The sequence below is a fragment of the Anabrus simplex genome, chromosome 1, assembly GCF_040414725.1.
Source record: "Anabrus simplex isolate iqAnaSimp1 chromosome 1, ASM4041472v1, whole genome shotgun sequence".
NCBI lineage: Eukaryota > Metazoa > Arthropoda > Insecta > Orthoptera > Tettigoniidae > Anabrus > Anabrus simplex.
In genome coordinates, this window is record NC_090265.1 from 1,772,425,728 (window position 1) to 1,772,438,698 (window position 12,971).

Below are 12,971 nucleotides of genomic sequence, written 5' to 3' on the forward strand. Positions count from 1 at the left end.
ATTGGGAGCAAAATGAACCCTAGGCACCCTAACGTAGTTGCCAGGAGCCGATGTGAACACTTCAGCAGCAGTAGTGAAGTAAACGTTCCTCCCCTCTCAGACATGCTACAGCACATAGACTAATCTGCATACAAAACTTATTTAATGTACAACTTTAGTTTCGTCTCATCAGATAGTAATACCGCTTCTACATGCTGCTGCGCAAGTCTCCACTACTTGATGTGGCACTGCACAAATCGGTTAGCTGCACTAAATGACATTTTGTGCGTATTTCTGCAAAATACTTTTTTAATATTAAAATAAGTGAAAGTAAGAAATTGGGTAACAGACAACAGGGTTTGTATAAGTTGCTCTTTAAAAAAATATATAATTCCTAGTCTTAGGTGGCTAAAATGGAGTAAAAATTTAATTTTTCTCCCCCTAATTGCCACCACTGCCAACAACCAAATTTTTTTTCATGAATTTATGAAGAGCAAAACGGCCAATTTTTGAAACCCCACAAAACTCCAACATGCACATCTGCCCATATGCCGAGAGTCTATAGCACAAGTTGAAAGTTGTAGGACCTAGGTGGGCCAACAACAAAATTTTACGATTCGTGAATTTATAAAAATTGTCAAATATCCTAGAGCAAAACAAACTAAATAGAATACAGTGAGCTTTTAGATGATTTACTATAAAGCAACTGGGAACAGAACATCATAATCCTTATAAAAAATGGCTTTCACGGCCGCAGATCTTATGATCATGGGAATAGAACCAGCTTTTGGATGGTTAGGCCGTGTGCATTTGCAGAGTTCCGCCCAGACGTGCCATTTGGGCTCATCAACTGATCATAAGATCTGCGGCCGTGAAAGCCATTTTTGATATTGTGACTCCATGGGGAGTACGTATTTTTAAACGGAGAATTCACTTCTCCTTTAGCAAGTTGGCAATCCCTATTTGCTAACATGGTGGGACCAAGCGCTTGGTCTGCCACTGCTAAGCAGAGTCCTGGAGGGGCATGCCAATCCAGCTGATGAGCCCAAATGGCACGTCTGGGTGAAACTCTGCAAATGCATATGGCCTAACCACCCAAAAGATGGTTCTATTCCTGTGATCATAAACCTTATTTTCCGAAATACTATTTTCAAGGCATCAATTAAAGCGAATTTAGAAATTTAGAAGACTGCAGTCAAAAGACCCATACTAACCTATAGTTTTCCTGCCTGGAAACCCAGCACAGTCACAAATCTAAATAAACTTCAGAAAATACAGAATTGGGCAGAAAGGCTGATAACTTACCACTCCCATCTTCATTCGACTAACCTCCCCTCAATAGAAACCATTTTCAAAAGAACCGAGTGGATCTTCCTTCGAAAATCCCTCACCAGCTCCATTCACCTTGACCAGTTTTGCCGCCTTTCCTTATCCTTTCGTTTTGTCCGCAGAGGCATTAATCTGCTCCCGCACCACCTCCTACCAATCTGGCTACTACAGCCGCTTCGCACGTCTCTGAAATGAACTATGACCTAAAATAAAGAATCAATCACTACTGATCTGCATTTAGGGCAGTTGCCCAGGTGGCAGATTCCCTATCTGTAGTTTTCCTAGCCTTTTTCTTAAATGATCACAAAGAAATTGGAAATTTATTGAACATCTCCTTGGTAAGTTATTCCAATCCCTAACTCCCCTACCTGTAAATGAATATTTGCCCCAATTTATCCTCTTTTATTCCATCTTTATCTTCATATTGTGATCTTTTCTACTTTGTAACATACCACTTAGTCGAGCAGCTCGTCTCCTTTTTCCCAAGTCTTCCCAGCCCCAACTTTGCAACATTTTTTTAACGGTACTCTTTTGTCGGAAATCACCCAGAACAAATCGAGCTGCTTTTCTTTGGATTTTTTCCAGTTCTTGAATCAAGTAATCCTGGTGAGGGACCCATATAATAGAATTAATTGTTTTGTAAAATGTTTTGGAATTAATCTCTAACAACAGTTAATGTAAGATGTGGGGGAAAAAGCCGAGGTACATTATAAAGTGGTTGACTCTGCCGGACAGAGCATACATCCGCCTGCACTCTTCCTTCCTCTCACAAGTTCATATCATCTTTCTAGGCTCCTCCCACACCCCACACACTTGCTGAACTCTAGGAACCTACTGAAGGCTCTCCTGCCAGAGCCCGACGGCCTCAAGACTAAAGAGAAAACATTGTGCTTGCTGAACGGCTGCCAAGGTCTGAAAACCTTTGTCATATCTTTGGAAGTAGAAAAGCAAAATGTTTACAGCCAGAATAGTAAAGATACATTGTATAATTAAAAGCTCACCACCATATGTTCGATATTGCTACATTTGTACATTTCAAGTGTTTTTGAAAAGGTGGTGAGGCAGTGCCCAAGAGCCCTTCCGGCAACAACCGCCACTGGATTTCACTTGTATACACTTATGAGAATATGGGCTTTATGATGAAGTTTATATCATGTAATACTTGGAAATGGCAAGTCCATTTCACAGAAAGTTTAACTGAAAGAAATTCCTGTAGATACTGCCGGCCATTCAATCTACAATTCATTTTTTGGTGGATAGTCTCTCCCATATAACAACCGACTGTTCAATATTTAATGATAGGAAACTAGAAAAGGGCTTAGGAACATACCCTGTGACTGAACTACTTGTCCATTTTTCCTTTGCACAGACTTGTCATATAATATGTAAAACTGTTCTCACTTTGTACTGTATAAGCAAAAAGACAAAGGAATGCGGAGAGTGGTAAGTAACTGAACGAGCTATCCCACCTTCAAAAGCTGTCTCTTGTGATAAGTTTGAATCCCACCATTGGCAGCCCTGAATATGGTTTTCCATGGTTTCCCATTTTCACACCAGACAAATGCTGTACCTTAATTATGGCCACAGTTGCTACCTACCCATCACAGATGACTTCCTCTAAATGGATAGGTATCATGGTAGTGTAAGGTCAAATAATTACGAACAAAACATAATAAAATGTAATATATTTATCACAGGTGATATTTTAAGACAAGGAATAACATTCAGTATAACAATTTGTACATATGTTGGTGTTTCTAACAAAGAACTACCAGTTCTTTTTTCGTTTGCACAGAATTGTCACATAAGATGTAAAACTGTTCTCACAACGCAACTCTCATTCGTGTCCGTAACTCTCTCTATGTACAGGATCATTGTATAATGACTAGAATACAGTTTACATGTCTCAAATCAATGCATATTAATACAAACTAATTTAGATATTCAGAATGTTTTTGTATAGAAAGCAGTTTGAATTCCTAAGGCAAAATAATGGACTAATATCTCCTCTCATGGTCAGCCACATTATGATTAAGAAGAGTTGACTATGATGTGTAGGAAAAGCTTTACCTTTATACTGTACTTAAATAGTGAGCAGTGAATGAATTTAATTCGTTGTGTCTCCTACACTGTGCGTAGTTCAGAAGAGTTTCCTCATGAATTTCATAATAACAGATCTTTCTTTCTCTGGAATGGTCCATGATAGTATCCACATCATCTTCATTCAGTGGAATATTTACTTTCTTCATGAATTTCCTTTACTTTTATATTTTAAATATGATCAGAAAAGTGACAAAAATCTGAACTGTGAGAGTAAAGGGATGCAATAGATGGTTGATGCAGTTGATGGAGACAGTAATTATATTATAAGTAGCTAAACCATGTAAGAAGTAATTTATCCAGTAAATAAATATAATGAATAACTTAGGTGTATGTTAAGGTTCATCATTCTTAATTAGTCATTAACATAAGTAACTGACATTCAACATATGAGAGAATATTTTAGATGTGTATATCTACGGTACTGCACTTAACCATGATAATATTGTACTGAAAATTCAAACTAGCCATTAACCTAGTGGTTAACTAAATGGAGAGTACTCATTGCTCGTATGTAATTAACCTAAGGTTACTAGCAAATGTCTCATACTTTAAGGTGTTATGATGACCTTTATTTGAATGAAGAATGCATTTCGTTGGTTTAAGTTATGTAATTATGTATGATAGCTTACATTCTGCTTTTAATGATGTAAATATTTCTCTTTCATTTAGGCAACCATAATTTATGGCAGCAACTTAGAGTGTTTCTTTCCCCGTGCAAAAATGCTGAAATTAATGTAAGGCAGTGACTAAAGAGGTCAGTCTTTGTAATGTTAGAAGTAACTTTAATGCTTTCAGAATATTTGCATTGGGGTTACAGGCAACAATTTATCATCTAGACAGTCTAATATCTCTAGATGTAATATGCAACTAGCTTTTTAAAATGAGATTTTAAAAATGAATTGTAACTGTAAAATGCACTTTGAATAAACACATTTATGATATTATCAATTTGTTAACTGGGCTGAGTGGCTCAGGTGGTTGAGACGCTGGCCTTCTGACACCAACTTGGCAGGTTCGGTCCTGGCTCAGTCCGGTGGTATTGGAAGGTGTTCAAATACGTCAGCCTCATGTCGGTAGATTTACTGGCATTTAAAAGAACTCCTTCAGGACTAAATTCCGGCACCTGGCATCTCCGAAAAATGTAAAAGTATTTAGTGGGATGTAAAGCCAATAACATTATTATTATTATTATTATTATTATTTTTTGCTATTTGCTTTACGTCGCACCGACACAGATAGGTCTTATGGCGACGAATAACATTATTATGATGATGATGATGATTATTATTATTATTGTTATTATTATTATTCATTGGTTAACATCTAGCTGATTCAGAATAATGTGAATCCTCATCTGTTATTCAGTTTTTAAAGATCTCCAATTTATGTCTACAGACTCATACATTTATGATGACTCTTCCCTTGTTTTAGACATTTTCAGTGAATACTTTAAAGCATGTCAAATGAAATGTTCCTAACTGATAGGTAACTAGTTACTTTTTTAAATTTATTTATTATTTTTCCGAATAAAATGTTCATCAAGGTACATGAAAGATTTATAGTGAAAATGTATGACTTCAGGTATGGTACCTAATCTAGAATTTAAACTGATATTTTTAGTTACAAAAACTATAAAAGTACTTGAAGTGACAATTACATATATCTATAATGAATAAGCCTAATGCCTTTCGTGGTCCTCATTTCTTAAACTCCTTAGTTATTTTTGACAGTAAAGTGATTGAAAAACATGTAGGGTGGACTAGATGGCTTAAAATTATGTGCAACGACAACAGCACTTTTTTCACTGGTTTTTGTCTCAGTCTGCCTTTTCTTTGCCTAGTAAAAGTTTCTGAATAGTTGGATGGTTGAGAAGGTGAATTGAGGCTACAGCACCCAGGCATGCCCCTACCCAGTATACAATGATATGCTCTTCGAATGTGTTGCCTTCACAGTCGTATTTCAGTGATGTGGCCAGCACAGGATTTAGGTAGCCTCCTGTGGTGTCGAAAGCTGCACAGAGAAACAGAAAAAAAATTAAGAATGAAATAAATATCACAAATTAGGGTTGTATTACCTACTTTATTAATTTTTCCAATTATTAAATTACTAAAATGTTCTTTCTAAATTTTGAGAAGAATAATGTTTCACTTTTCAGCAAAGTATGCAAATTTAAGTTCGAAAATATAAAGACCCCTCAATTAACGTTTGTACACAGTAAGTTGTCACAGAGAGGTGTTCAACCTTGTGAAGTCTGAGGGCCAATATTTTTATAAGTTCTTATGGAGGACCGTAACACCTTATCTGCCAACTCCCCATACAATGTACATCTCACTAATTGAAGTTCATTCACAGAATCTGTGAAGATGCTGTGAGAAAACTAGCCTTCTGCACAAGCAGTGTCATAGATGGCTGGTCCAATGAGTTGTCAGCATGGATGAAATAAAGTGGGAGAAGGAACATAACATGTTGATGCACACATTTAGCTGTGCTGTTGATATGTCAAAATAGGGAATTGAAACATGTTTCATACTTTAAGGTATATCAGATATATATATTCTGCAGAGCTGCATAATGTAGGAAACGGTATACTAGACCTTCAGATCTTAACTTGCCAGCTTCCTTCTTAGACTAGCTGGTAGGAAGTAGAGAGAGCATCTTCTGTCAGGCTCAGCCCTGTCTGCAATGTCATGTGTGATCATACTTCATAGATTACATAGATTACTTTTAATGATTTGTTAAAGTCACATGTTTGTTTGTTTGTTTGTTTGTTTGTTTGTTTGTTTGTTTGTTTGTTTGTTTGTTCAACCCTCGTCCCGTTTCTCTACGGGGTCGGATATGAGGTGAGATGAATCTGTCATGGTGGGTTTTTATGACCGGATGCCGTTTCTGACGTCAACCTCATCAGAGGAGTTAATGAGATGAAATGAATGACGAGATATATGATAGTAGGAAGAGAGAGGGTGAAACCTGGTGTTGACACATAGCCTGCTCCTGTCAAATAGCAATAAGGGGTCTCCTCAAGGCTTAATGCCTCCATCTGATGGACAAATCACCATCAACAGCATCTTATGCCCTCACACCATATGAGCACCGTGGAGAGGTTTGGAACTTAATTCACCGGGCGAGTTGGCCATGAGGTTAGGGTCGCGCAGCTGTGAGCTTGCACCTGGGAGATAGTGGGTTCGAACCCCACTATTGGCTCTCCGTGGTTTCCCATTTTCACACCAGGCAAATGCTGGGGCTGTACCTTAATTAAGGCCACGGCCACTTCCTTTCCACTCCTAGGCATTTCCTGTCCCATCATCGCCATAAGACCTATCTGTGTCGGTGCGACGTAAAGCAAAAAAATTAAATAAAATAAAAATAAAAAGAGGAACTCTTGGCATGCAATCTAGTTATAAAAAATTGTATACCCCCACCTCCCTACCCTGCCGGCCAACGTTCTGATGGTGAAAATTTTTTCCCCCAACGGGACTCGAGCCAGCTAACCATGGTGTCAGACTGTTTAGACTTAAACGCCTTAAGAATCATGGCCACCAGGCGTGATTTGTTAAGGTCACATATTATTTGTTATTAGCTGGGAACGGATTTGTATGTACTAATGATTACTCAAATATGTACATCTATGTAAAACAATAGGCTGATTTTTATTGCAGAGAAATTGAAAGAATGGCTAAACCAACTGACATTGTAAAGAATTCTGATGAAAGCTCTTCACCTGTAGATTTGCAGAGTGTCTTTGAAAGCATAAACATTTCTTGCCATTTATTTTTAAATTATTAAAGAAAAATATAGCATTCTGATTGGCCAAAGTGCTTGCCAGTACTTCAAGGCCACTTGGACTGTGGGAGTGCAGAGGCATGATGCAATGTGAGAGGGGTGGTAGGATGCCTTCCTGGTCATCTATTCCAGTCTGTGTTATATTGCAGAGAGTTGTTTAGTCCATGGGTCATCAGCTCATTACTCCAGAGAGCAGGCTCTACTTGCTCTGCTTGTGACGGCTGGCTATCGAGGGAGAAAAGAGCACCAGACAGGCTTCATGCATACAGTGGCATACATGGATATAATGCTTCCATAAAAATCATTGTTTCTTTTCCTTCTTCTTATTTGGATTATGGCCCATGTGCAACCAATAGGATAGATATTATGGGGCATACAAGTATGACAGAACAAGAAAATTATTTACAGACAAGGGGAAAAAAATAGCATATTGTGTCTGTAGATGGTTCATGGTGTGGGTTACTATAGTCACGTCCTAGTTCATGAACCATGGGCAATGGCTGAGTGGCCTAGTAAGTGGTCCTGAGAGTCGGGATACCGGTTGCTACGGAATCGGACATATTCTGAGTCATGGTCTTCCTTGTGCTCAGGCAGCTAGGACTATACAATCCAACGATGGTCCCTAACCCGTTAGAGGAGAGATCCTCACTTGGACTATGTGTAAGTAGGGTAGCATCCTGCTTCATGAAGTTACCTAGCTCAGAACATGTTAAGCAAGCCTCGGACCTATGGGAGTAACGGAGTCCCACTACCATTTGACAGGCGAGGGACTCCTTGGAAACAACTTGACGAACAAAATGGAATTTGATGGGGTGCTATCAGTATTAATGGGGCTTATGGAAGAAAGAAAGTAGAACTGGCTGAGTCAGCAAAGAGGATGCATCTGGATGTGCTAGGAGAAAGTGATATTCGGGTAAGGGGAGATAACGAGGAAGAGATAGGTGATTATAAAGTGTACTTGATGGGTGTTAAAAAGGGAAGGGCAGAGTTTGGGGTAGGGCTGTTCATCAGAAATACTATTGAACGCAACATAGTTTCTGTTAGGCACGTATACGAGTGAATGATATGGTAGATTTGGCAGTTGGAGGAATTACAACGAGAATTGTCTCAGTGTATTCACCATGTGAGGGTGCAGTTGAGGATGAAATTGATGAGTTTTATGAAACATTGAGTGACATCATAGTCAGGGTGAACAGCAAGGATAGAATAGTGCTAATGGGTGATTTCAATACAGGAGTTGGAAATAGAATTGAAGGATACGAAAGGGTGATTGGTAAAAGTGGGGAAGATATGGAAGCTAATGGGAATGGGAAGCGTTTGCTGGACTTCTGTGCTAGTATAGGTTTAGCAGTTATGAATACATTCTTCAAGCCTAAGGCTGTTCACCGCTACACATGGGAGGCTAGGGGTACCATATCTATAATAGACTTTAACTGACTTCAAATTCAGGAACTCTGTTAGGAATGTACAGGTTTTTCGGGGATTGTTTGATGAAACAGACCACTATCTAATCTGTATTGAACTAAATATCTGTAGGCCTAGGATAACAAAAGTGAAATCTGTCTGCAAACGAATAAGGATAGAAAATCTCCAGGATGAAGAAATTAGACAGAAATACATGGATATAACTAGTAGGAAGTTCCGACCAGTGGACAGTAAGCAGGTTCATCATGAGGGGAAAGGAATTATATCAGCAACATTTTTTCTTTCTCCACCGTAAGGTGTCAACCAAGACTGGCTATGACACTTATTTTCATCATCATCACCATCTTCAATGTCCCACTCCAGTCACCCGGGTGTGGTTTATAACACTTGTTATTACCAGAAAAATGTACTGTCTAGAGAAACAGCACACCACTCAATGAGAAGCAAAGCTTTTTGCATATAACTGTTTAAACAGTACGTGTATGATTCAAGAAAGCCTGAAACAGTAACTGACTATACCGTTTTAGACTTGCATTAACCATTCTTTTAACCTGGTAAAGAATAAGGTGTCTGAATTTTCCAAGAGCTTAAACAGAGTTTTCAAAGAAGTGAAGATAACCAAAAATATTCAGTAATTGATGAAATTCATTCACACTCTTTTGAAAGGAAATACTGAAGTGCCCAACCATAAGTAGTGATGATTCAGTCATATTGTGAAATGTTCTGAACATGTTTTGAAATATTTTTCCCCAAGACTTTTTTTTTGAAAAACAACATTTAGATTTTTGTTCCTTCAGTGTAATTTCTTTTCAATTTGGGTGATGATCATCTAATAAAGTCTTGCCGCAGAGGAGTGTGACAGGCTTCAGCAGCCGGCACAATTCCTATCCTCATCACTACATGGGGGCTTTATTCATTCCATTCCTGACCTGGTCGAATGACTGGAAACAGACTGTGGAATTTCATTTTTCATCATGTTATAGTCATTGATTTAGCTTACTTGATGTTAATTTTAAGTTATTTTATCAATAAATAATAATTTTGTTGAAAAATACATGTTTTTCACAAGTAACTTAACTGAAATATGTTAAATTCTATGACAGGAGAAAGGAGGTATGTTAATTTCTTGAAAATAATTATTTTCCTAATCCCTCATTAAATATATAGGTTCTCTTAATTGCATAATCATTATGATAGGCTATACAGTATATCAAACAAAACTAAAAATAAATTTGTTCGGTGCAATATTTTATTCACAATTTAGGATTTGTTTCTCCTAGAAAAATGACTTGGTTCCTTTCTCCACTGACCGATTCAATTATGACCAACTATTCATTAATGTGAGTTATATTTTTGTTCTTTTGTATAAATTTGCTGACCATTTAAAATTAGGAACTTGCTTTTCTTCTTATAATGTACAATAGTATGTTTCATTATGATTGTTGTGAAAGCAAGGTTATAGATGTTAAGCGAAGAAGCCAGATGTTCACTGCAATTTATTGTACTGTGCATATATCCTTTGTGTCCGATGTGAAAGTTCCAGAACCTTCATAGTAATGATTACAATTTTAAAGGAAATAAAAGTAACAAGATCATTGGTCTCTCATGTATTATCAGAATGAGGATATCAGCTATGGGAGAAAAGAGTCATGAAAAGCTAAACAATGAAACAATTTGTAGGCCTTCAAAATCTAATACTAGTACAAACATTGTTGAATGAAAACAAAAAACTGGCAAGAAAAGAAGAAAGTTTGGTTCACTGAAGGGGAAGCAATACCAAACTCATCTGTTGCACTGTGGCAGCAACACACAGTTGGGGGCCCAAAGTAATTAGTGCTGGTGACATAATTCACAGCCTGAAGTCAAGTCTTCAGTCCAGATGCTGGTTGGATCCTCAAATAGCATCCTAAAGGTTATACATACAGTTATAAGGAAATCACAAAAACTGCCATTGGTGCCATAATGAGGTGTACAAGACATGAAGAGGAGTGAGGTAGTTTTCCGTTACTTTCCTTACTGGGCCAGAAAGAGCTATTACAGCATGACTGGCCCTTTGAGGGGCATTAATCATGCTTTGAATGACCCAGCACCACCCCCTACCTAAGCAGCTTCCATACTGCGCTACCACAGCTATAAATGAGTTTGAGAGTTCAGTGGAAGCTACATTTTGCTCTGGCCTATGCTCAAGAGATGATTGCAAAGATAAAGCATAAATGGAGATCAAATACATAGGTTGGTTTTTAAATTTGGGCCACCATGTCCCAGCACAGCCGTGCTCTGTTATTCTTACCAAGGTTTGCTGACCTGCGTCCCCTTCCCCAGAGCACATGACCTCGCCCTTTCCCCTTCATGTCTGTTTACAGTGGCCAGGTGAAGATGAGCAGTTGTGAGCAAGCGCTCGCAAAAGACAGTTGCCATGTTTTCCAAGATGGTTAAAAATCCAGTGTGCTAGAGGTCGCACCAAGGACATGAACGTGTGTTGGACATGTCTTGATCTGGTCATCCACCAGTAAGTGACGAACATGTACAGACTGTGTCTGCATTAGAGGAGATGTGATCTTAACGCATACCTTTCCTCCATGGTAGACCATTAATGCAGTGTACTAATGTTCATTTTTGCAAAACAATCTGTGAGCAGCTCTGAGAGGAAAATGGCGACACTTCATGGATAACCCACCCACCGTTCTGCAGGATGATGCTACGGCACACACAGAAGGAGTTGTGTCTGAATTATTCAATCACTGGGGGTGCTCTATCACCCCTCTATACTTTCCGGATTTAAGTCCCTGTGACTTCGATCTAATCCCTAAGATGAAGAAGCCACTACACGGGAAGTGCTTCTGTATAATTGAAGACATTTTGCAGGCCACCGACTGCCCTTTTTGTACCATCAACAGATTGAGCAGTGCTAACAGGATCCAACGACTTTCACATTGCTGCAAACATGCTGTATACAACACTGGTGACTATATCGAAGGCTTATGAAATTTAAAACCATGTATGTATGTACCAATAAATAAAATTGTTGCTAAAACTTAAAAACCAACCCTTGTAATTACCAATATGGAAGTTATCCAATCCTGATTCATTGTGAATAAACAAAAAGGTGTCTGGGCACATGTCAGTATGATAAACATATATTGAAAACTTCTTAGAGAAATGATATAATTATATAGGTCTACATATTTACCTGCCACAACAAGAGCTGTGGAGATTAAAGCATCCAGTAGATTACCCATAGGAATCTCCCTCATGCCAATCACTTTCGATGCAATACGAGCTGCACATGTAGCAGCTCCTTCTATTCCAGCACCCTGGAACATTGTTACCTGTGGACAGAACACCATAATGAAAATAATAGATTTTTCTCACAATAGCTGCTAATTACACTGGCCTGCAAATTTAAACTTTCTGATCATTGAATAATGTTCAAATATTGATCTTTTTTATATTTCAGGCATGCTGAATCCAGAACTGCAGTCAGTTTTCCTGTATCACATCAGGTTTCTTTGCAAAACTGAAATAAGTATACAAGACTCTTATGCAATATAAAGAGTTAATATGCTCTGATATCCCATGTAAGAAATACTGTTTCTCTTATTATTATTATTCATCTGAACACACTTATATTACAGTGTTATATTTATGAGCATAACAATTGTATACATGAGGACAAATGGTCTGAAATATATATTGATTTATTTTAGTTATTTACATAGGTCGAGTCATAAGTCATGGCAACTATTTTTTTTCTCGCGAACAGGAGACAACACGGAGAATCTAAGATATGCATTTGGAAATGTATGGTATGTATTTGCGTATGATGCCACTAGATGGTGTATGTAAACAACAGTGTGGGTCTAAGCATGCCCCCAAGTTCAGTGTGTGAGTGAGAGCGTCCAAAATGGAATTCAACAAGCAGGAGCATAGATTGTATATTAAAATAGCAGTTCTCCACGGCAGAAATGCACGTCAATGTCATGCAGAGCTGTGGGAAGCATTAGGTGTGCATACCATGCTAACAAAGAGGACATCGTAACAGCATTTTGGAGAGAGGTGTCACACGTTAGCGATACACATGCAGCGAATGGTATTCAGCGCCTGCCCTACCACTGGCAACGCACAGTGGAAATCTTGGGTGATTATTTCGAACATCTGTAACCAGTGGAGACCTGTCCTTTGTACGTAGTCTTGTTTATTTGCTGTCTATACCATAATAAAACAGTGTTTACCAATGGCTTGTGTTCTGTCACTTTCCTAAGAGAATCCCCTGAAGTCAGAATTTGTCTTCAGGCACTATGCATAAGTACACGCCCTATATTTTGAAATGCATATCTTAGATTTTCTGTGTTGTC

At 38.3% G+C, this 12,971-nt stretch overlaps 1 protein-coding gene across 1 annotated transcript in view; it reads right to left on the reverse strand.

Moving 5' to 3' along the window:
* Positions 1–2,976: 2,976 nt before the first annotated feature.
* Positions 2,977–12,971, reverse strand: part of AQP (aquaporin) — a 99,330-nt gene continuing 89,335 nt past the window's right edge. Inside the window, exons 5-6 of the mRNA XM_067138616.2 lie at positions 11,807–11,945; positions 2,977–5,421 (exon numbers count right to left, since the gene is read on the reverse strand). Of these exons, the coding sequence (XP_066994717.2) occupies positions 5,228–5,421; positions 11,807–11,945 (333 nt within the window). The 3' untranslated portion in view covers positions 2,977–5,227. The remainder of the gene's footprint in view (positions 5,422–11,806; positions 11,946–12,971) is intronic.